The sequence below is a fragment of the Crotalus tigris genome, unplaced genomic scaffold, assembly GCF_016545835.1.
Source record: "Crotalus tigris isolate CLP2741 ecotype Arizona unplaced genomic scaffold, ASM1654583v1 scf7180000019011.417310, whole genome shotgun sequence".
Classification (NCBI taxonomy): domain Eukaryota; kingdom Metazoa; phylum Chordata; class Lepidosauria; order Squamata; family Viperidae; genus Crotalus; species Crotalus tigris.
Window position 1 is genome coordinate 364,273 of NW_024097325.1, and position 22,815 is coordinate 387,087.

Below are 22,815 nucleotides of genomic sequence, written 5' to 3' on the forward strand. Positions count from 1 at the left end.
CCACTGGTATAGAGTCTCTGCTTAAGCAGGGGGTTAGTCTAGAAGACCCCCAAGGTCCCTTCCAACTCTTTTATTCTGATAAATTACAAGAGAAAATGCAAAAAGTGGTTGGAGTTTTGCCCCAACCAACGAGTTGCCCCAGAGTATATTTAAGGGGAAGGGTATTTCTGTTATTAACTCTGTTCAACAATTCTCTAGGTTTTATTTCATACTTTCCATATGATTCCAGATATTAACAGATTTTTTTCTCAATAAAGGCCAAAGTGCTTCCAAAATGGATTTTGGAGTACAAGAAGCCTTTAACATCATTTTGGGCCCTTTTATAACTCTTCTGCAAATTAATGTTAAACTATGTTTTTCTTTTTTTAAGATTTGGGAATCATGAACTCCTCCTATCTTTCTACAAATCAAGGAAGAGATTGTGAAGCTCTCTTTAGAGTTTGAATTCTTGTCTTGCTCTCAATCAGCACAAACATTACAGAATGCTAAAGGCAATGTCTACTGAGTTTGCAAAAACATGTTTTCTTGTTCAAGCTTTCCTAAGACTTTGCTGACTTTTCTACTGCAATTATCAGTCCCTATATAATTTTTTCAACTTCATTTCTACACCCTGGGGCATAATTTAGCCATTAACTCAAATAGTATACTTCTTGAAAAAGAATTTTGAGACAGACAAATTGGCTTACAGAAGAAATGCTGATATTTGCAGTATTGGTTATTCTGCCTTTACCTCAAATTATGTGCAATATTCACAGGGCTAAATGCAGCACAAGTGACCCTCTGCCTTTTCTTCACAAGCATTATCAATCTGGAGACCTCATTGTTGTGAATTTGCTCTCTCAGCTCTATGTTTTCCAGACAACGATGGACTTCAGCAAGCGTCCCTCTAAGGAGCTCTTTGAGGACACTGTGTAAGAGTTTATACCCCAGAAAAGAAGTTATTTTGATCCAGGAGGTGTTTCCTTATTAATATTAACTTCAGTTATAATGATTAACATTGCCTTTTCTTTGCTGGATGGCACTATCTTCATCCTCTCACACCACCTCCTTTTCCTTCATCATCGTCTCTGCCTGCTCCTCTTCATACGCCTCATCCATAATCCACAAACATGATGTGATGCCTATTTTCTGCAAGAAAAAGAAAGATCTTCCAATATTTTGTTTAAAATTTTCTTCAATTATGAGAAAAGAATAAAATGTTCCAAAAATATTATGGATACACACTCATGCACCTAATTATTTTTGGCATGCTTTTCTTGGTTATATATATCTGTATCTATATATATATATATATTTATCTGTCTAATATATCTATATATCTATATATCCCTATCTCTATCTCTATCTATCTATCTCTTTCTATATCTCTTTCTATATCTATATCTATCTATATCTATATGTATATCTATATCTATCTATATCTATATCTATACAGAAAGTTTTTCAGACAGACCAGTCTGATTGATTGCACCTTGGCATTTTGACTGCTATACTGCACTTCTACTTCTTTATAATCTCTGGCCTGGTGGTTAATACAACTGCCTAGCATGTAGACTACCCTGGTTCGAATCCCATAAAGGATGTGGCTAGCTGATGAGGACAAATGAGTCCGAAATAGCTATACTAGTCTCCCACTTAAATCTTTAACTCTTGTCAGCAAAAAGAAATCTGAATATCTCTCTCTCTCTCTATCTATCTATCTCTATCTCCATCTCTATCTATCTATCTATCTATCTATCTATCTATCTATCTATCTATCTATAGATATAGATATAGATATATTGTCTGTCTGTCTATCACCAAATATGAGAAAAAGAGGAGGAAAAGCTAAGGTAGAATTCCTTTCAAAGGAAAAGTTGGAATATTCATATATACCTGAAGTTGAAAGCACTAATTTCCCCCATTGGATGGGTGTCCATGCTTAGGGGGGTGAATCTGAAATCTTTCAGCAGGTAACCCAAAATGTTTCCTGGGAAATAGATGGGTTATAATCTATTAGTTCTTCCTCAAGTGTGAATTGGATTTTGTAAAGGGGATGTTTTAGCAAACTGCACTTTGGGTTATTCTGCATTGTCCAAGAAGACTTAGAGCATCTTTAACAGTTTTCGTGATTTCACTTTTATACATTGCACTGATTGTGGTTCTTTTAAAGAATCTTCCTGGGACTCCTCATCTTAAAATAATTCACACAGAGAAGAGCACATTTTGTGTCCTTCTCTGGGTTCTTTATTGAACATCCAAGTTCCCCTGTAATAAATTACTGAAGTCTGAAATATTTACTTTAAAAAAAAATGTGGCTTTCTTTTTTAAGGGTTGTCATGAAAATATTTTATTTTACTTTCATTCAAACATTAAAAATACTAGTATTGACAAAAGCCCATTCTTGTTATAGTATATGGCATCAGAGTAATAACGATTTTTAAGTAGAATCTTAAAGATTGCTGTCTTTAATTATCAGATTATGAAATGAAATGTCCTCGCTAACATCATGGAAGAAATTATGCTTCTTTTTTGAGACACCAGCTAATGGGTACTAATATGTCAGATAATCCAATTGCCATTCCATATTTTAAAACACCCAAGTTATTTCAAGATGAATTTGGATTGTTAAAACTGTGCATTATCAGTTATAGTGAGCTATACCACAGTCTGTTTACATATTTGCTATAAAGCCATCAAAGCTAGTTTGGACTCCAAAATTACAATCAAGAGTGAATGATGTTTGGAGCCCTTAAAGTAAATGGAGTACTCTTCTCCAAAATGCAATGGTACTCTTGAAAATCAAAATAAATGAATTTAATTTGTGAAATGATTACCCAGTAGGATGAGTGACTGTTAGGTAAAAGTAATTTTCATAACCAATATTGTTCAAAGGCTATGAAAACTTCATCTATGACCCTGCTCATTAAAAACAAAATACTTACAGTGCTATTTTATCACTCGCCTATAAATGTATATTATGTATATTATGACTGCAAAGTGACAAAATATGTATTTCCTTTTCCAGAGTTATGACTCCAATCTACCAGCACATCTTGGCCTTAGAATTTGCCATCAAGGAGGTCAACAGAAATCTTCATCTTTTACCCAATCATACCCTCGGTTTTCAGATCTATAATACCTACTTCATGACAAGTTGGACATATCAGGCCTCATTGGAGCTTTTCTCTAGAAAGGGGCAGTTCCTTCCTAACTACAACTGTGAAACACAACACAGACCAATAGCAGTCATTGGAGGACCTACATCTGATGTGTGTGTACACATGAGTGCCATCCTGTCCCTCTACAAGATGCCACAGGTATCACCTTTGATGGAACCAGAACAAATAGATAACCATCAGTGCACTGTTCTTTTCTTTAAATGGGAGAATTTATGATATAGGAAGGAAGGGGTTCTTTTTGAAATAAAGACTATTCTTAACAAAACTAAGGATTTCTGGATACCACAAAGGAATTCAGCTGTAGTTGATTAATGTACGCAGACTTATGGCCATAACTCTTCTGATATTTTATTGTTTGAAAGATTTAAAGGATTAAGGAGGGTGGTATGCTTCCCCTAAAATTAATCTATTAAAGCTGTATTTAAGAAAAACAAGGTCTAAAGTATACAGTATTTTCAGAACTATAAGAACAGAAAAGTAATTTATAGTGTACCAACCGATTTACAATTTCTGGTTTCCCTTAATGTTATTGAAGGAAAAGAAAGGAACATGATTAATTGAGAAAAATGAGTTATAGAATATGAGAGAAATTGGGACAATAGAGATGGAAGAATTAGATTAATTGTAATGTAATGTAATCTAATGTAATGTAGGAGGAGAAATTCTTGTATTTTGTTGTTGTTGCAATGTAAAAGTGGAAAGCCAAACAGGTAAATGTTACAAACGTTTCCATGAAATTTAATTTTATGTGAAAGGCAATAATGTGTTTTTTTAATCAAATTTGCTAATGGAAACGTGAGAATGATGACTTAATAATTTCCTCCTAGCATATTCCAAATATATATATCAAATAATCAAAATAAGAAATGCTGTTGAGCATTAATATGTATGTTATAGTTTAAATGGGTAAATAATATCTTTTCAACCCACATTTCAAAAAAGGAAGAAGAGGATAAGTGTCATATTGCCTATTGGCCTGCATTTTTCTTTTTCTTTTTTAAGTTAATCTATGGTTCCACTACTGAAAGTAGTATGAAAAAAGAGGCTGCGTTATGGCAACAAATGTTCCCAAATATAGATGGTCAATATAAGGGAATTTGTTTATTACTTTTGCATTTTGGATGGATATGGATTGGGATCTTGTCAGCAACAGATGACAATGGTGAGAAGTTTATACAAAACATGGTTTCCATGTTTGCCCAGAGAGGGATCTGTTCAGCTTTCATTGAAATATTTCCTGTCATCGATTATTCAAATAGCTTTGCTGAGCTGGTGGAAGTGGGACTTCAAATGTACATGGTAGTTATGAAAAGCACAGTTAATGTAGTATTAGTTCATGGTGAAATTTATGGAATTATAGTTCTGAGACTTCTTTCCACTAATTTGAAAACTGAAGATGCATCATTATGGAGAAAGAGTAAAATCTGGGTGATGACCGCTGAGATGGATTTCACCTCACTTCCCTTTCTAAGGAATGCTGACCTAGTCTTCCTCCATGGTGCTCTGTCTTTTGCAATTCACACAGAGAAGGTGTCAGGATTCCAGAAATTTGTTCAGATGAAGGACCCAATCTTGGAAAAAGAAGATACTTTTGTCAAGCTCTTCTGGGAAAGTGCCTTTGAATGTTCCTTCTCCATCTCTGTTATGAATGAAGACAAAAATGTGATTCCCTGTACTGGAAAGGAGAAACTGTTAGCTCTTCCTACATCTGTGTTTGAAATGGACATGACTGGCCATAGCTACAGCATCTACAATGCCATCCATGTTGTGGCATATGCTTTGCATGACTTCCATTCATCAATGTTGCAATACAGAGCTAGAGGGCATGAGGCCAAATTGGAACTTCTGGATCAAAAGTTGTGGAAGGTAAAACCTTAAGCAAACCAATTACTGGCTACTCACTGTATCTGCCACCCTGATCCTAAACCTAAATGAAATACATTCTTCCAAGGATAATGTATCTAACGATGTAGTTTTACTCAATGCCATTTTCTCTTCAGCTCTATTCCAAATAATGTCATTAAAAATTATCATATATATATATTAGGACAGTAGCATTCCATTTTTTATTTTATGTTAATGGTGTTTTTTATTTAGTTTTCCATGCTTTCCTGAATTTCCATATTTCAAGAATTACTAAGTATAGAGATTATCACCTGTCTGTCCATCGGTCTATCATCTATCTATCTATCTATCTATCTATCTATCTATCTATCTATCTATCTATCTATCTATCTATCTATCTATCTATCTATCTATCACCTGAATCCTAAGCCTCAATTACATTCATTGTTCCAAAGGAAATGAAAAAATATTTTTCTTTTATTTTCTATTTTATTCTTTTGGGTATTTGCATGTGTATTACATTTTGGTTGCTTGAGTTTGTGTTTGTGCTCTAAAGGATGCATTATTTTAATGCTGGTTTACCAGAGTCTATACTGTTATTGCATTGTCTACTATCTTCCCTTAAACTTTGAAGGAAATATTATTAAATGGGGGAATGAATGTTTTCATCTGGGTACCTGATCTATTTATATCTATTTTCTCTTTCTTCTTTTCCATTGTAGCTAAACCAATTTATGAGAGGTATCTCATTCAATAATAGTGCTGGACAAAAAGTTTCTTTTAACCAAAATGGAGAATTGGAGACTGGATTTGATATTATGAATTGGATCACATTCCCCAATCTATCATTTCTGAGAGTCAGAGTTGGAGAGATGAAGCTCATGGATTCCCAGGAACCATTATTCAGCATTGATGATGATGATATTGTATGGCCAAAGAGATTTAACCAGGTATGCTTAGTTCCATTTTAGCTTGTAAACAAATATCTTTCTGTCATTCCTCAAGTTGTCTTAGTTTCAAAGTTCAACACAGAGATTAGATTCAGCTGCAAACTGATGTTTCTTGCCATATTAAAATAAAACTATGTTTTTCTTATTCAGCACGAGCCATCCAGATATGGAAAATAGAGGTTGTGCCAAGGATATTGCAAAGATTTTGGATTTTGTAGAGATAACAGTGGTCTATCTAGCTTTTGAAGATAATCTACCTACCTTTTAATCCTCATTTAATGCTGAAGGTTGTATTTTTGAGTACTTTTTTCAAATGAAATAATCCTTCTCTTTTCTGAAGAAACTAAAGCAGAAGCTAACTACATGTGAAGGCAGAGAAGTACTGTGTTACCTCTAAATGATTTATAAAAAAAACCATATTCTCCTTTTCTTCTTGAACAGGTCCAACCTCTATCTTTATGTAATAGCAGGTGCCATTCAGGTTATACTAGGAGCAAGATAGAAGACAAACCATTTTGTTGCTATAATTGTATACAATGTCCACATGGGAAGATTTCCAACCAAGATAGTAAGGTCTTGCATATACTACTGTAAATATATACCTAAATAAAACTGTGAGTAAAAACAGCAATGAAAAGTCTACATCAGACATGTCAAACCCGCGACATCATGTGACGTCACGTAACTTATTGGGACAGTTTTGCCATTGCTGGCAATGGGGTGGGCGTGGCTTCTGGATGACTCATCTGGCCCATGGGCCAGCAGTTGGACACCCTTAGTCTACATTAATACTTAATTAAAAGTTCCTGTTAACAGATGGAAAGAGTAAAAAGTAGCACCTTGATCAGCTTTCAGTTTACTGAATGGATTTCAACAGTGCAAATTTGATGAAAATAATGTATCTTGGAGCAAACAGGAAGTTTTAAAACAGAAGGTTTACTAGTTTTCACATGTTATACAACAGGTTTTTGTTCTTCATAGTGCTCAGTTTTTATTCTTTCAGTGTAATATATACATTGTTAATTTATTTTTTAGACATAGATGATTGCTTTCAGTGTCCAGAAGATCAATATGCAAATGTGAACCAGGATTTGTGTCTTCCAAAGATTGCAACATTTTTGATGTATGAAGAAACTTTGGGGATCATTTTGGCCAGTTCTGCTCTTTTCTTTTCTTTGGTTACAGCTGGAGTCCTTTGGATCTTTATTAAGCATCAGGACACTCCCATAGTCAAAGCCAACAACCGGAATCTCACCTATGCTCTCCTTATTGCTCTCCTCTTCTCTTTTCTTTCTTGTTTATTATTCCTTGGAAAACCTAGCAAGATGACATGTCTCCTTCGTCAAACTGCCTTCAGTATTATCTTCTCTGTGGCCATTTCCTGTGTGTTGGCCAAAACCATCATTGTAGTTCTGGCTTTCATGGCCACTAAGCCTGGTTCTAAGATAACCAAATGGGTGGGGAGAAGATTGGCCATGTCCGTCGTGTTGGGCTGTAGCTTAATTCAAGCAACTATTTGCACTATATGGCTGACAACCTCTCCCCCATTCCCAGATGCTGAAACAAATTTAGTGGTGGAAGAAATCTTTCTGCAGTGTAATGAAGGTTCAGTCTTCATGTTCTATTGTGTCTTGGGCTATATGGGTTTCCTTGCCATTATCAGCTTCACGGTGGCTTTTCTAGCAAGAAAATTGCCTGATGTTTTCAATGAAGCCAAGTTTATCACCTTCAGCATGTTGGTCTTCTGCAGTGTCTGGTTGTCGTTTGTTCCAACATACCTGAGCACCAAAGGAAAATATATGGTTGCTGTGGAGATCTTCTCCATTATTGCTTCTAATGTTGGGTTACTGATTTGTATTTTTTCCCCTAAATGCTATATCATTGTTCTGAGGCCTTCTCTAAACAGCAAAAAACAGCTAAGAAGACAAACCCAGAGCAAAACATAAAATTATATATATCATTATTTCAGATTGTCTATAGGAAAAGAGAAATATTTAATCTTCTAATATAATATCACCTAGAATTATGCCCTTTCAAATCTTTACGTTTAATTTTGAGCTGACAAGTAAAATAAAGTATTGCCATTTGCATACTATCTATTTCATTTGTGTTGACCTATGAAACATATTGTGCAAGATTACATGTCAGATCCCCAAAGAAATAGCTTGCTTTTCTTTCCATTATATCTATAACCTTTTGTAATTATTTCTTGGGGCCTACCATTCTGTTGGGAGAGGGGTGCTTTGGGGATTCTTTGCATTGCCCTGCCACTATGCCCTTCCTGCAGGAGAAGGTATAAGTCACACTTATCTTGGAGATGGTTTGTGTTGGAGCCAGAGAGAAACAAAAGTAAGAGAGACCTTGAAAAGCCCGCCAATGGAGCCAGCTATCAAAACAATATGCACCTGTGGATTGGCTTGGATTCAAATGAACACTAGATCCTTGGGGGGAGGAATAATGATTATTGCTTTTAATATACTGTTTGTGCGGGTTTTTCTCCAGACCTCACTTTGGTTTTCCTGCTGTCACTCACCCCTAATAAAAGTTCCTTTTGAGACAATGTCTGTTTCAAGAGTTCTGCTTTCTTGGGAGGCCTAGATGAGGTAGATCCTTAAATTGCCCTTCTAGTTCCCTAGAAGATCTGCATAAAGCAAAGCTAGAGGAAATCACCTGGATAGCTGAATTGGACATCCAGTTATGAGGCCAGTGCCATACCCCCATAGAGGTTTTATCTATAATTAAGTGGAATATATATCTATATCTATATCTATCTATGTGTGTATGTGTGTGTGTGTATACATGTTTGTGTGTGTTTATGTCTCTTCTGTCATGTTCACATCGTACACTAAATAATAATAATTTGTGTTGACCAATATTTTTTTTTAAAAAAAATCTTTGATTGAAATTTATGCTATTCTTCCATTATTTATTGCTTGGTAACATTTGAGATTTCAAGAGAAGAGGAATATATTCCAATCATGACATTGTCAGAGGCCATCTGTGGATCCCCCAAACAGCCAAATACAGGCAACCTTGAATGTGGATCTATTCTAAAGATGGAAGGATGCATACTACAGATTACCTTGAATTCATCTCAGATTCCAAAACTCCAAAGAATCTCAACTCATGGGATGTCACCTGTTTGCCTCTTTACCCAACTAGCCTTTAGAATGGAAGGATTAAGATTGTTTTTTTTTTCCTATAAAGGAACTCATTCAAAGGGTAAACTCTTTTTGGCTTGTTGATTATCTTTTTTTGCACAGTATATAGATTTTGTTTATGTCTACATGTTCACTGATGGCTGATCTGTCACAGTGTCAGGCTCCCAGGAATTCTCTAGCATTTTTGGACTTGGCTTGATCACAGTTTCCCAGTTGAAACTATGGTTAAGTCTGTCCATAATTTTAAAAAAATCATCATCTCTGAGCTGACCACTCAACCCAATATAACCCAACCTAGACAGGCCATAAAAAGGATAACACTGCCATAAATCAAAAACATCTCAAAAACCAACAACCACATGGCATCAGTGTTGCACACAAGCCAACTAAAGTCCTCCAAAGTATCCTAAGTAAACTTAAAAGACCCAGAAGAAAAAAGGTAGTTATCTACACCAAGGGTTTCAAACTCGCAATGTCATGTGATGTGTCATGACGTATTGTAACTTTGTTTTCTATTGCCAGCGATGGGGTGAGTGCGGTTTCGCTATGACGCATCTGGCCCATGGGCTGGCAGTTTGACACCCCTGATCTACACTATACAGTGTAAAGATTTACAACAGCTACTACATAGAACAAATAGGTAGAAGACTAGCAGAATGCATTCATGAGCACCAACTAGCAGTCAGGAGACACAATTAACACCAAGATTAACATCAGACTAACAATTAAGGAGTAAACAATATCCCAATCAAGAAACACCCAAACAAGCTAACAGCAAACAGCCCAACCAAGGAATCACCAAGATTAGTCCCACCAACACTAACAGGGCAGGTCACTAAAATATAAATTGAGAGAAAACCATAATCTTTATTAATGCTGATGGTGTTACCTAGTTCAGGTAATGAAACATCTGCAAGAAAAAAGCCAAGCTCAGAGAACTCCAAGGACCCCTCACTTTGAATCTTTCAGATGACTGTAAATGGAAACACCATTGATAATTATATCAGATAGAAATCATGACTAAAAGGACCCTGATTCAGCTGGTATGCAACAGCAGCTTTAGATAGTAGAAGTGACCATGGCCGCTTATAAGTAAATCCTCATTAACACCTAGACAGGTTACATCAATGTTTGTTATACAAAGATGCATTTAAAGACTACCCAGAAAATATAGCATATCCAGAATGCAGCAGCGTTTGTCTTAATGGATGCTATAGAACCATCTATCTGTATAGCTGGCTTGTCAATTTGTGTATCAATTTATTTTGAAAATTTGAACCAAATCACATTGTTTACACAGTTGAAAAGATAAATACTGGGGAGAGTTTTTTTCACTCTATCATTGAGCTATTCCATTTCAATAACTTTTTGCATGGAAGGTGGACATCTAGAAAAGCTTCAAGATGAGATTAAGAAATCGAAAACAAATCAAAAACAGGAGGAGGAAGAGGAGGAAGCAGCTGCCTATTTTATTTAGAAGAAGACTCTGAAGAAATTGGCAGAGGACATATAAAATTGAACTACTAACTCTTGTGCAACCAACCATGATGGAATGGGCTACTACATCAACAGTTTCACATCTATTCAGGAATAATCTGAATAGTCTGAATAGAATAACAAAGTTGGAAGGGATATTGGAGATCTTCTAGTCCAACCCCCTGCTCAGGCAGGAAACCCTATACCATTTCAGACAAATGGTTGTCCAATCTCTTCTTAAAAACTTTCATTGTTGGAGCATTCACAGCTTCTGGAGGCAAGTCGTTCCACAGATTAATTGTTCTGTCGGGAAATTTCTTCTTGGTTCTAGGTTGCTTTTCTCCTTGATTAGTTTCCATATAACCTAAATCAGTCTCAAGATTTGGGATGTAAACTTTGGTTAAACATTTGCCCCAAATAGACTGTATTTAGGGGGAGCAGCAATTCTGTTCAGTTTTTTTCCCACACATTATTCTCAAAAGGGGACAAAACACTTTCAGAATCAGTTTTGGAGTAAAAGGAACCCTAAACTTAACTTTGGCTCTATTCTAACTCTTCTGTGAATTAATATCATAAACCTATTAAATAAAATAAAAAATTAAGCTATTTTTGTTTTAACATTTGGGATAAAACCGTTTTCTTGTCCTTCAACAAATGCAGGAAATGTTTTTTTTTTCATTAGTTAGGATTCTTCTCACACTCTCAATTATTACAAGCATTTTCATTTTGTGACGCCACACTACAGAATGATAAAGGTGATCTCTACTAAGAAGGTAAAAACATGTTTTTTGCTCAAGGCTGCCTAGGGCTTTGATTCTGAAATTACTGTCTTTTCTACTGCAATTATCAATCCCTATATTATTATTTCAACATTAATTTTAGGTCCAGGGGGAGTGGCTGAGCTATTAGTGCAAGTAACATTATACTTCATGAAAAAGAATTTTGAGACAGACAAATTGGCTTACAAAGAAATGCTGTTGTTAAAAGTGATGATATTTGCAGTATTGGTTATTGCGCTTTTACCTCAAATGATGTGCAGGATTCACAGGACTAACTGCAGCATCAGTGACCCTCTGCCATTTCTTCACAAGCAATATCAGTCAGGAGACCTCATTGTTGTGAACATGCTCTCTCAGATCTATGTCTTCCACACAATGATGGACTTCAGCAAGCGTCCCTCTAAGGAGCTCTTTGAGGACACTGTGTAAGAATTTATATATGGAAAGCAAGTTAATTTGAACTAGGAAGTCTCTTCATATTCATATTAGCCTAAATTCCAATGATTGGCAGCATCTTTTCTTTGCTGATAGCATTATCTTCATCCTCCCATTCTTCCTCCTTTTCCATCATTATCTTCTCCTCCTTGTTCCTTTTATACTGTAAGTAGCATTAATAATCCCTGGTTGTTATGTGATAATTAGAAGAATTAGGCCTTAAACAGAAATAAAAATTTTCATTAGGAAAAGAAATATATAATATGAAATATGGGAAATGGAGGAGAAAAAGCTAAGCCAAGCTGTATGATGGGAAGGTATCGCTGGGGTTGAAGGAACCTCAAGCAGAATCCCTTTTCAAGGAGAGTTTGAGATATTCATATACTTCTGAAAATGGAAGGACTGATCTTCCCCACTGAGTGGAGCTCCATGCTTAGTGGAAGAATCTGATGTCTTGCAGTGGGTAACTTAAAATTCCTTCCTGGAAAATGGATGGGTTATGATCTAGTAGCTCTTGTTCAGGCATGAGTTGGATTTTGTAAAGGGGATATTTTAACAAACTGCACATGTTGTCCAAGAAGACTTAGGGAACCTTCAACAATTTATGTTTCAACTTTTATGCATGCTCTGACTGAGGTTTTTTTGGAGGAACATTTTGAGAGTCTTCATCTTAAAATAATTTACACACAGAAGAGAAAGTTTCATGTCCTTCTCTAAATTTGTTATTGAACAACCAAGTTTCCAGATAGTAAATTATTGGAAACTGAAGTGTTTATGTTTTGTTTTAATTGATGAGTTCTTTTTCAAATGTTGCCATGAGAATTATTCACTTCACCTTCATTCTAGCATTTAAAAAAAATCTACTTGTTCCAGTACATGACATCAGTGTTATAAACAATTTATTAAGTAAAATCTTATTTTTTTAAAAAAATATTAATTATATGGTTTAATATAGTTTAATTAAATTATATGCACTCTCTGACTGGAAAAAAGCTATGCTCTTTTTTTGGTCAAAATTCTTCTATATGTCTACTTTCCATTTCCGAGCTATGTGTAGGAAATACTGAGATTAAACTATAATTTTTATCCTTATGGCATAATAAATGTTTGATTTGGGAGAATGCCTGTTTGAAAAAAGGAAATAATTTTTATTTGGTGCCATCAATTATCTTAGACTCCCAAATTATTTTCAACAATAGAATGTGTTTTGGAGGTTTTAAAGAAAATGGACTGACTCTTGTCTTCCAGAATGTATCAGTACCCTTTTACAATAAGTTTCTTCAGTTTCTGAAATTATTAAGTTGAATACTGAAAGATTATTGGGACAAAAATCATTTTCATCCCCAATATTTTAAAAATGCTATCAAAACCTCCCTTATGACACTGCCCAATAAAATAAAAATGATTGTAATGCTATTTTGTCAGACTCACCTATAAAGAAGTATTCTGTTCAATTGAGTGCAGAGTGACAAAATATGCATTTCTCTTTCTAGGGTCATGACTCCAATCTACCAGCACATCTTGTCCTTAGAATTTGCCATCACAGAGATCAATAGAAATCCCAATATTTTACCTAATGACACCCTTGGTTTCCAGATCTATAACACCTACTTCATGCCAAGCTGGACATATCGAGCCTCTCTGGAACTTTTCTCTACAAAGGGCCAGGTCATCCCTAATTACAGTTGTGATATGCAGCACAGACCAATAGCAGTCATTGGAGGACCTACCACGGAGGTTTGTCTACAAATGGCTACCATTCTGTCCATCTACAAGATGCCACAGGTATCACCTTTGATAGAGCCCAGAACAAATAGATAACCATCAGTGCACTATTCCCTTCTTTTTATGGGAGCATTCATGGCATAAGAAGGAGGGGGTTCTGCTTGAAATAGAAATTATTCTTACAATTAATGACTTCTGATGACTACATGGGAATTCTGCTGTGGCTTACTCCTGTCCCCAGTCTTGTGGCTATAATGCTTCTGGCCTTTTATGTTGGAATGACCTAAATGATCAGTTAGTGTGCTATCCCTTGCCAAGAAGTAATTTTCCATTAGAGCAATGTTTAAGGGAAACAATGACTAAAACTATAGAGAATTCTCAGAAGCATTAAAACAGACAAAAAAGTATTTTAAGGCCAATCTACCAATTTACAATTTTCAGTCATTGTAATGGGTACTGAAGGAAAAGAAAGGAATGGGGGAGGAAACTAAGTTATAGAAAATAACAGCAGTTGGCAAAATTGCTGGAAAAATGAAATTATTCTGAATGGGAATTTTTCATCCACAGCCTCTCATGTACTGTAGGAGAAATACTTAAAATGTCTGTTGAAATATAGAAGTGGAAAGCCAAGTTTGAAAATGCTGTAGGTATTGTTTGACTAGTGTAATACTCATGAGATTTTGGTGCAACAATGTGTTTTTGATCAAATTTCCTAATGCACCTCAGCCTTGGGAGTAATAACAATTTCCACATGTCACATTCTGAATAAGTTTGTGAAGTATAGGTTCATAAGTATGAAATATGTGTTGAATCTTAATGTGTTGTAGCTTAAATGGGTAAATAATACCATTCCACACTACCTTTTTTAAAAAAAGAAAAAAAATGTCCTGTTGACTGCCTATATTTTTCTTTTTTGTTTTTTAAGTTAATCTATGGTTCCACTACCAAAAGTAGTACAAAAACAGTGGCTGCCTTACATCAGCAAATGTTCCCAATTATGGACTGTCAATATAAAGGAATTTTTCAATTACTGTTACATTTCAGATGGACATGGATTGGGATCTTGTCTGTGGATAATGATAGTGGGGACAGGTTTGTACAAAATGTGGTCCCCATGTTTGCCCAGAGAGGGATCTGCTCAGACTTTATTGAAACATTTCCAATAATTGATTCAAATAGCATTGCTGAGTTGGTGGAAATAGGACTTGAAATGTATCTGGTGGTTATAAAAAGCACAGTTAATGTAGTTCTAGTTCATGGTGAAATTTACGGAATTATAGTTCTGAGATTTCTTTCCACTAATTTGAAATCTGAAGATGCATCATTGTGGAGAAAAGGTAAAATCTGGATTATGACTGCTGAGATGGATTTCATGTCACTTCCTTTTCTAAGGAATAGTGACCTAGTCTTCCTCCATGGTGCTCTGTCTTTTGCAATTCACACAGAGAAGGTGTCAGGATTCCAGAAATTTGTTCAGATGAAGGACCCAATCTTGGAAAAAGAAGATACTTTTATCAAGCTCTTCTGGGAAAGTGCCTTTGAATGTTCCTTCTCCACCTCTGAAGTGGAGGAGGAAAATGTGATTCCCTGCACTGGAAAGGAGAAACTGGAAGCTCTTCCTACATCTGTGTTTGAAATGGACATGACTGGCCACAGCTACAGCATTTATAATGCCATCCATGTGGTGGCACGTGCTTTGCATGACTTCCATTCACCCATGAAGGAATATAGAACTAGAGGACATGATGATAAATATTTGGTTCAAAAGCTGTGGAAGGTAAATTCTTGAGCCAAACCAATTACTGGCTGCTCACCATATTTGCAGCCCAGTTCCAAAATATAAATTAAGTCCATGTAGGAGATGATCTGACAGGCCATTCTTCGAAGGGGAATGTGTTTAAACGTATAATTTTGTTAAATGTCATCTCTTTAGCTATAATCCAATTAATGTCTTTAAAAATTATAACATCTGAGTCTTAAAACAAAGCTGTAAAATTTGTTATGCCTGTCTTTTTATGTTAATTGAACTCTTTATTGTGCCTTACAGTATCTAGGTTTTATATATGTTCCCTGAACTTACATATTTTAAGACCTTTCTCACTTTGTAGTATTTATTTCAGATCCATTTTGTTTCAAAAGAAGTCCATGATGACTGGTTTGATTTCTGTAATCCATATCTTTAATGTCTCTCTCTCTGTGTGCATGTATGCATGTGTGTGTATAGGCTACATATAAAAGAGTCTGTCATCATTAGCATTCTAACAAATTTCTGTTGCTGTAAGAAAGGGAAACAAGAGACATCAGATGAGATCAGCATTGTTGCATAAAGAGTTCTCTAACAAATTGAGGAACAAAAGTATAAAAACATGGAAAGAGGGATCTATAACTAGAGCAGAATACCAGCAAATAGCCCAAATCTGCAAGGACAAAATCAGGAAGGCCAAGGTTCAGAATGAACTAGTACTTGCAAAAAATGCCCAAAATAACAAAAAAGTTCTTTTTCAATATATAAGAAGTAAGAAGATAGTCAAAATACCAATCAGTCCACTAATGGGAAAGAACAAGAAGGTGTCAGGCAGCAGGGAGAAAGCAAAACTGCTTAATTCCTTTTTTGCATTAGTCTTTAAGCAAAAGGAAAAAAATTGTCCAACCTGTCAAAAGCAACACCATTGGAGACAGAATAGAAATACAGGTCAAGATAGGGAAGGAATTGTTAAGAGAACACCTATCTTCTTAGGACAAGTGCAGATTCCTGGATCAGATGATTTAATCTGAGGTTACTGAAGAAATTGGCATTGATCTTGGAATCACTGAATGAATTTTTTAGAGCTTTTGGAGCATGGGGAAACTGCTAGAGGAGTGGAAAAATGTTGATGTGGTTCCAATCTTCAAAAAGCAAAAAAAAAAAAAAAAAAAAAAAAAGAGGATCCAGGAAACAACAGACCAATTAGCTTGACATTAATACTTGGGGAAATTCTGCAAAAAAAAAAAAGGCAACAAATTTGTAAGTATCTAAAAAATAAATAGGATGATTAATGAAAGCCAGCATACGTTTGTTAAAAACAGGTCATACCAAACAAATCATATTGCCTTCTTTGACAAACTGACTAAATTAGCAGTTGAAGGAAATGCTGTGGATATAGTAGACTTAGGCTTCAATAAGGCATTTGATAAAGTAGACCACAGCTTTTTGGTAAGACAGAACAATGTGGGATAAATTATTTTTATTTTTGAAAGGGGAAATGAATCTTATCACCTTGGGTTTCTAATCTCTCTCTCTCTCTCTCTCTCTCTCTCTCTCTCTCTCCCTCCCTCCCTCCCTCCCTCCCTCCCTCCCTCTCTCTCTCTCTCTCTCTCTCTCTCTCTCTCTCTCTCTCTCTCTCTCATCTATCTGTCATGTATCTAACCTTTACTTGGATTCTTTTCCAATGTAGCTCAATGAATTTATGAGACGGGTCTCATTCAATAATAGTGCTGGACAAAAAATTTCTTTCAACCAAAATGGAGAATTGGAGACTGGATTTGATATTATGAATTGGATCACATTCCAAAATCTATCTTTTCTCAAAGTTAGAGTTGGAGGGATAGACTCCATGGATTCCCAAGAGGCATTATTCACCATTGATAAAAATGATATTGTATGGCCGAGGAGGTTTAAACAAGTAAGGAAAGTTTTGACTTATAGTGAAATATCTTTCCTCCATTCTCAGAATTCTCTTAGATCCAAAACCCACACAGCAATTATATTCAGTAATGTGAAGACCTTTACAAGTCCTTTCACCTGGTGGAACATTAGGTATCTTCTAACATAATGTGTGAATGGAGGGATTGGTATATTTAAGAAAGAGAGTTGATGTTCTCTGGTATATTAGCTTAAAGAAGTATGTTTTCTCATTTAACAAGAACTACCCAGATGTATATAAGGAAAGATGTACCAAAGACATTGCAGACAATTCATGCATGACAGTGGAAAAACCATGCCAGATGATATTGTCTAACCACTGAGTACTAATTTGTCAAAGCATTTTCTTCTTTCTCTCAAGTAGGTTCAACCGCTATCTTTGTGTAATAGCAAATGCCATTCAGGTTATGTTAGAAGCAAGATAGAAGGGAAGCCATTTTGCTGCTATGATTGTTTACAATGTCCACATGGGAAGATTTCCAACCAAGAAGGTGAGTTCTTGCTTTTGTTTTACTGGAAGACATACCTAAATAAAAATGCAACACATGTTGAATTACTATGTCTGAACTCTGTGTGGTCTGAGACTTAGATATTATTGCAAAGCATCTAATCAAGAGTTTATAAATAAATATACGGCTTCTCATTACAGAGAAGAGGCAGGCAGGGCAATAGTTTTCAATATCAAACTTGTCTTCTTTCTCCTAAACCTGTCATAGCTCAGGGCTTTGCTCTTTGTCAATTAAGAAATTAGATTTAAACTCCTGTACATGACAAATGTAAGGAGCTGCACCTACCAATATATAAAATAAATGGCAAATATGTCCATCTATGGAATCATCAGAGTTGTTAGTCAAACTGCATCTTGTTGAAGATCACAAATGAAGTGTGTCTGCTCAGATTTAATGAAATACAGAAAACACAGAAAATTGACCCAAATGAGATATGCATTCAATTCATTGACTGAATTACAATATGATGCCAAATAATATATTTTGGGACAAAGGGTTTCCCAAACATAACTATTGGAAGTATGCCAGTGTATTTGATATTCACATGTTAAACAGTAGCTCTCTTTTCTTAATAGTGTTGTCATGGTTCCAATTAACAAAAGAAACACTTCAAAGAACTTCCAGGAATTGTTTATCCTAAAAAGTCTTTCATCATGAAAACAAAGTGTGGGCACAGCATGGTGGATGCCAAGATCTGAATTCCCCTCCCCTGAGCACATAATATTCAATCATAATTCCCTCCTCTAATTTGCAGTCATAAGTCATGTTCTCCAATCAATTTGAAGGGCAAAGTTTCCTTTCCCACAGTTTCTTATCTTAACTAATCCCCACACACATTCTTTCTCCTCCCCTCCCCTCCCAGCATCATCTAATTTAACTCTAAAAGTACCACACAGCTTATACAGAGAGTGGCTCCCTCTTCATATTTTGTCAAAGCAAGAATATCCAATGTTAGCAGCATTGACAACTGTCATGTTCAGTTTTAATTCTTTCAACAAATTTGTAAGTTGTTATTTTATTTTCTAGACATGGATGAATGCTTTCAATGTCCAGAAGATCGGTACCCTAATAAGATGCAGGATTTCTGTCTCCCAAAAATTATAACATTTTTGAAGTATGAAGAAACTTTGGGCACTATATTGGCCAGTTCTGCTCTGTTCTTTACTTTGGTCACAGCTGCAATCCTCTGGATCTTTATTAGGCATCAGGACACTCCTATTGTCAAAGCCAACAACCGGAATCTCACATATGCTCTCCTTGTTGCTCTCATGTTATCTTTTCTTTGTTCTTTATTATTCCTAGGAAAACCTGGCAAGGTGACATGTCTCCTTCGTCAAACAGCCTTTGGGATCATCTTTTCCATGGCCATTTCTTGTGTATTGGCCAAAACCATTGTTGTAGTTCTGGCTTTCATGGCCACTAAGCCTGGGTCCATAATGAGCAGATGGGTTGGGAAAAGACTTGTATTTTCGATAATTTTGGGCTGTTGTTGTATTCAAGGTATTATTTCCATTATATGGGTGGCAACCTCTCCTCCATTCCCAGATGCTGACATGAATTTAGTGGTACAAGAAATCATTCTAGAGTGTAATGAAGGATCAGTCTTCATGTTCTACTGTATCTTGGGCTATATGGGCCTCCTTGCTATTATCAGTTTTACAGTAGCTTTCCTAGCCAGAAATCTGCCTGATGTATTCAATGAAGCCAAGTTTATCACCTTCAGCATGTTGGTCTTTTGTAGTGTTTGGTTGTCCTTTGTTCCAACATATCTGAGCACCAAGGGAAAATATATGGTTGCTGTGGAGATCTTCTCCATTATTGCTTCCAGTGTTGGGTTACTGGTTTGTATCTTTTCTCCTAAATGCTACATCATTGTGTTGAGGCCTGATCTAAACAACAAAGAACAGCTAAGAAGACAAACCCACAGAAAAATATAAAATAATATGTCAGATATCTAGGGGAAAACAGAATCATTTAATATTATGGTTCAGTTTCACTTACCTAGAAGTAAGCTCTTTGCATCCTTTTGTTTTAGTTGTCAGTTTATAGATAAAGTATTAGTTGTGAAAAGTTTTGCTATTCTGGCTTCTAATATTGGTTTGCCTGACTGCATTTTCCTTCCCAAATGCTGTATCACGTTGATAAAAAAAACTCAGGCATCACTTGATGAAATAATTGAAATCTAGCTAAATTAGATGAGAAGTCTGGGCCTCATTTCAATTTAGGAGCAAAAAGTTGCTTTGGAGCACCTTCAAAGCATCATATTCTCAGCAGGTAAACTCTTAATGGCTTCTCAAATATCTTACAACTGGCTATCCCAGAATGCTCTCCCAGAAGCAGCAAAGATCTCATTTTCACTAAAATAATATTCAAATGATGTATCCCTTTTAAAATATAGTTTTAAATGTGTTCTTTAAATCAGGAAGTGTATTTGAAGATTTGAAAATATTAAAAGGCTTAAAATAAGTAAGTCAACCACAGTATAGTATCAAATCTCAACTTAAAAATCTTATAATAAAAGCAGCCCAGAGACATGGGATATGAGATGGGCAGCAAATACATTTTACAAATATTGCATGCCAAAAAAATAAAAAGAGAGATTAACAGTCCTGCCACTCTGCATCCCTGATAATTTGTAATTCTGTTCAATAATGCAAGAAAAGACTAATGTCTGATCAATCTATTTATCTTTAGTATGGACAGGAGGATTCTGTTGATGCATATCATTTCACTATCATTGTTTAGCAGAAAGGCAGAAATTTAAGGAATGGGAAATGTTAAGTACTTTGTTCGCTTGCGAATGATGAATAAACATGGCGAAGTTTAACAGCTCTTTATTCTTCAACCAACAACACCCGAACAACAACAAAAGGCACGCAGGCCTCTTTATGTGTCCAGAGACCCAGACAACGGCAAACAAAGTAACAGAGCGTTTTCGTGGCTTGCGCATGCACACAAAGCTGGTGCCACTCAGTCTGGTCCCAGGCAGCTTTTGGAATGCCCAGGACCAATGCAATGTCCCGAGCCTGCTTTTGCAGGCTCAGGACACAACACCCCTCCCCCCTAGATGGAACATACCTGCACACACACATGTACTCCATACATTGGAAGAGTGTTATATAGTTTCATTAATCAAATGCAAGGAATGTGGAAAACTCGAGTCTGCCCTCAGGCAAAACCTCTTCACTTTGTGCATGCAATAAATGTATCCGAAATCAAAAAATAATACAAAATAATCTACTTGTTACTCAGGGGCCTCATGATCAGAACCTTGTGGCTTGACAGCAACTTCACAAATTCTCTAAGATGTTTGGGTGGGCACTTGGCCCGCTGTGACCTTCTAAGGCCAGGAGAGATTGCCTGGCCCACCTGCTCACCTACCAGGCAAGGCAGGCCAGGGTGTTGCTGCTGTAAATTCCCAGATGACCCCGCTGAGGTTGCCTGGCCTACATGCTCGCCTACCAGGTTAGGCAGGCCAGGACTTTGCTGCCCCAAATACCCAGTTGACCCACCCATCTGCTGGCTGGCTGGACCCTCTAAGTCCAAACCAGCATACCTTGGAGGGATGGAAGTCCCCAGGTCCACAATGGACCCTTCTTGGGAACACTGTCCCTTGAACCCAAGGCCAGCAGATGGAGAGTGCTGGGTATGGAAGTGCCCCAGTACTCGGTGGCCCCCAAGCATGTGTCCAAGGTGCCAGAGTCAGGAGTCGCCTCCATGGCTACCCCCTTTGCTGGTGACCTCCTTTTGGGAGCAATTGCGGAATTTGGCAAGTGCCCCTTTTGGAATTCTTTTTCTCTTGCTGCTTGTGATTTGTGTGGATACCCCCAGTCAGTCTCCCTGTCTGGAGCACTATCTGACATATATGAATACTGTGGATACCCCCGGTGTGACTCCCTGTCTGGAGTAATTATGGATGTGTGGGAAGACCCCCTATTCAGTGAATTCCTGTTGGGAGCACTTGCGGAACCTTGGGATGAATCCCAAATAGCCTCAGTAGCTGCTAGTGATGGCCTGTTAGGCCTGTGAAACTGAGCCTCAGAATGCATGTTATGGTCCTCCTCCCCCCCCCAGAGCAGAGCCAGGAGCAGAAGGGTGAGAGTCCAGTCTCCAACGCAGTTGGTTTATGTGTCTGCAAAGAACGTGGCCGTCTACCAAGGCAACTTCATATGACAATGGCCCAGAGACCTTGCAGACCACAGCTTGACCCAGAGATGACCAGGCCCATAGTTTCGTGCCCAGACTGGATCGCCCACTTGTAGTCTCCTAGGTGCCCGCGGTTGTGACACCTGTGAAGCCACCCGATCAGGGTGCAACCTGTCCAGTTTAGTGATGAGGCGGAGACTCCAGCGGAGTTCAGCAGGGCTCTTCCCTGTGGCAGTGCATGGTGTGGTGTGGTGTGCAAGAAGGAAATCTGCTAACCTGTGATGCCAGTTACCATAAGTCAGTTTCTTGAGGGCATCTTTGGTGGTGCGCACCATTCTCTCTGCCAGTCCATTGGAGGATGGGTGGAAGGGAGCCGATGTTGCATGCCAGATCAGATTGGCCTGAAGAAAAGCCTGGAACTCAGAAGAGGTAAATTGAGGGCCATTATCTGAAACCAGAACATCTGGAAGACCATGTGATGCAAAAATTCCTCTCAACACCTGGATGGTCCTGGCAGTAGTAGTGGAGGAAACAGGATCAACCTCTAGCCACTTGGAATGGCTATCCACAACAACCAGGAAGAATTGCCCCTGAAAGGGCCCAGCGTAATCTATATGCACCCTAGACCATGGGGTTTGAGCTTCCTCCCACCTATGTACTGGGGCCTGAGACATTTCAGGCCGAGACTGTTGGCACACTTGACACCCATGCATCTAGGCCTCGATGGCTTTATCGAGGCCAGGCCACCAAAGATGGTTGCATGCAAGTGCTTTTATCCTCACTATGCCAAGATGTCCCTCATGCAGAGAGATCAAGATTCTAGACCTCAATGAGGCTGGAATCACTACCCTGCTACCCCATAACAGGCATCCCTTAAAAGTGGAAAACTCATGCTTCTTGTGCCAGAAGCTTTGGAACTCAGTATCTGGGCACTTGTCAGGCCATC

General features: G+C 37.2%; 2 protein-coding genes across 2 annotated transcripts; both read left to right on the forward strand.

The window, feature by feature from the left end:
* Positions 1-864: 864 nt before the first annotated feature.
* Positions 865-8,011, forward strand: LOC120314847 (vomeronasal type-2 receptor 26-like). Its single transcript, XM_039358353.1, has 6 exons — positions 865-911; positions 3,008-3,299; positions 4,164-5,027; positions 5,729-5,956; positions 6,377-6,524; positions 6,992-8,011. Exons 1-6 carry the CDS (start codon positions 865-867, stop codon positions 7,900-7,902), a joined length of 2,490 nt encoding a protein of 829 aa, XP_039214287.1. The 3' UTR covers positions 7,903-8,011.
* Positions 8,012-14,517: 6,506 nt separating this feature from the next.
* Positions 14,518-19,660, forward strand: LOC120314848 (vomeronasal type-2 receptor 26-like). Its single transcript, XM_039358354.1, has 4 exons — positions 14,518-15,309; positions 16,967-17,194; positions 17,579-17,705; positions 18,750-19,660. Exons 1-4 carry the CDS (start codon positions 14,518-14,520, stop codon positions 19,658-19,660), a joined length of 2,058 nt encoding a protein of 685 aa, XP_039214288.1.
* The last annotated feature ends 3,155 nt before the right edge of the window (positions 19,661-22,815 follow it).

Excerpts from the sequence above, each read along its gene's own strand:
- LOC120314847 (XM_039358353.1), top strand. The coding sequence starts at position 865 with ATGGACTTCAGCAAGCGTCCCTCTAAGGAGCTCTTTGAGGACACTGT. Across the intron at positions 912-3,007 it reads GAGCTCTTTGAGGACACTGT|AGTTATGACTCCAATCTACC; the intron begins GTAAGAGTTTAT and ends TTCCTTTTCCAG. Across the intron at positions 3,300-4,163 it reads CCCTCTACAAGATGCCACAG|TTAATCTATGGTTCCACTAC; the intron begins GTATCACCTTTG and ends TTCTTTTTTAAG.
- LOC120314848 (XM_039358354.1), top strand. The coding sequence starts at position 14,518 with ATGTTCCCAATTATGGACTGTCAATATAAAGGAATTTTTCAATTACTG. Across the intron at positions 17,195-17,578 it reads GGCCGAGGAGGTTTAAACAA|GTTCAACCGCTATCTTTGTG; the intron begins GTAAGGAAAGTT and ends TCTCTCAAGTAG. Across the intron at positions 17,706-18,749 it reads GAAGATTTCCAACCAAGAAG|ACATGGATGAATGCTTTCAA; the intron begins GTGAGTTCTTGC and ends TTTATTTTCTAG.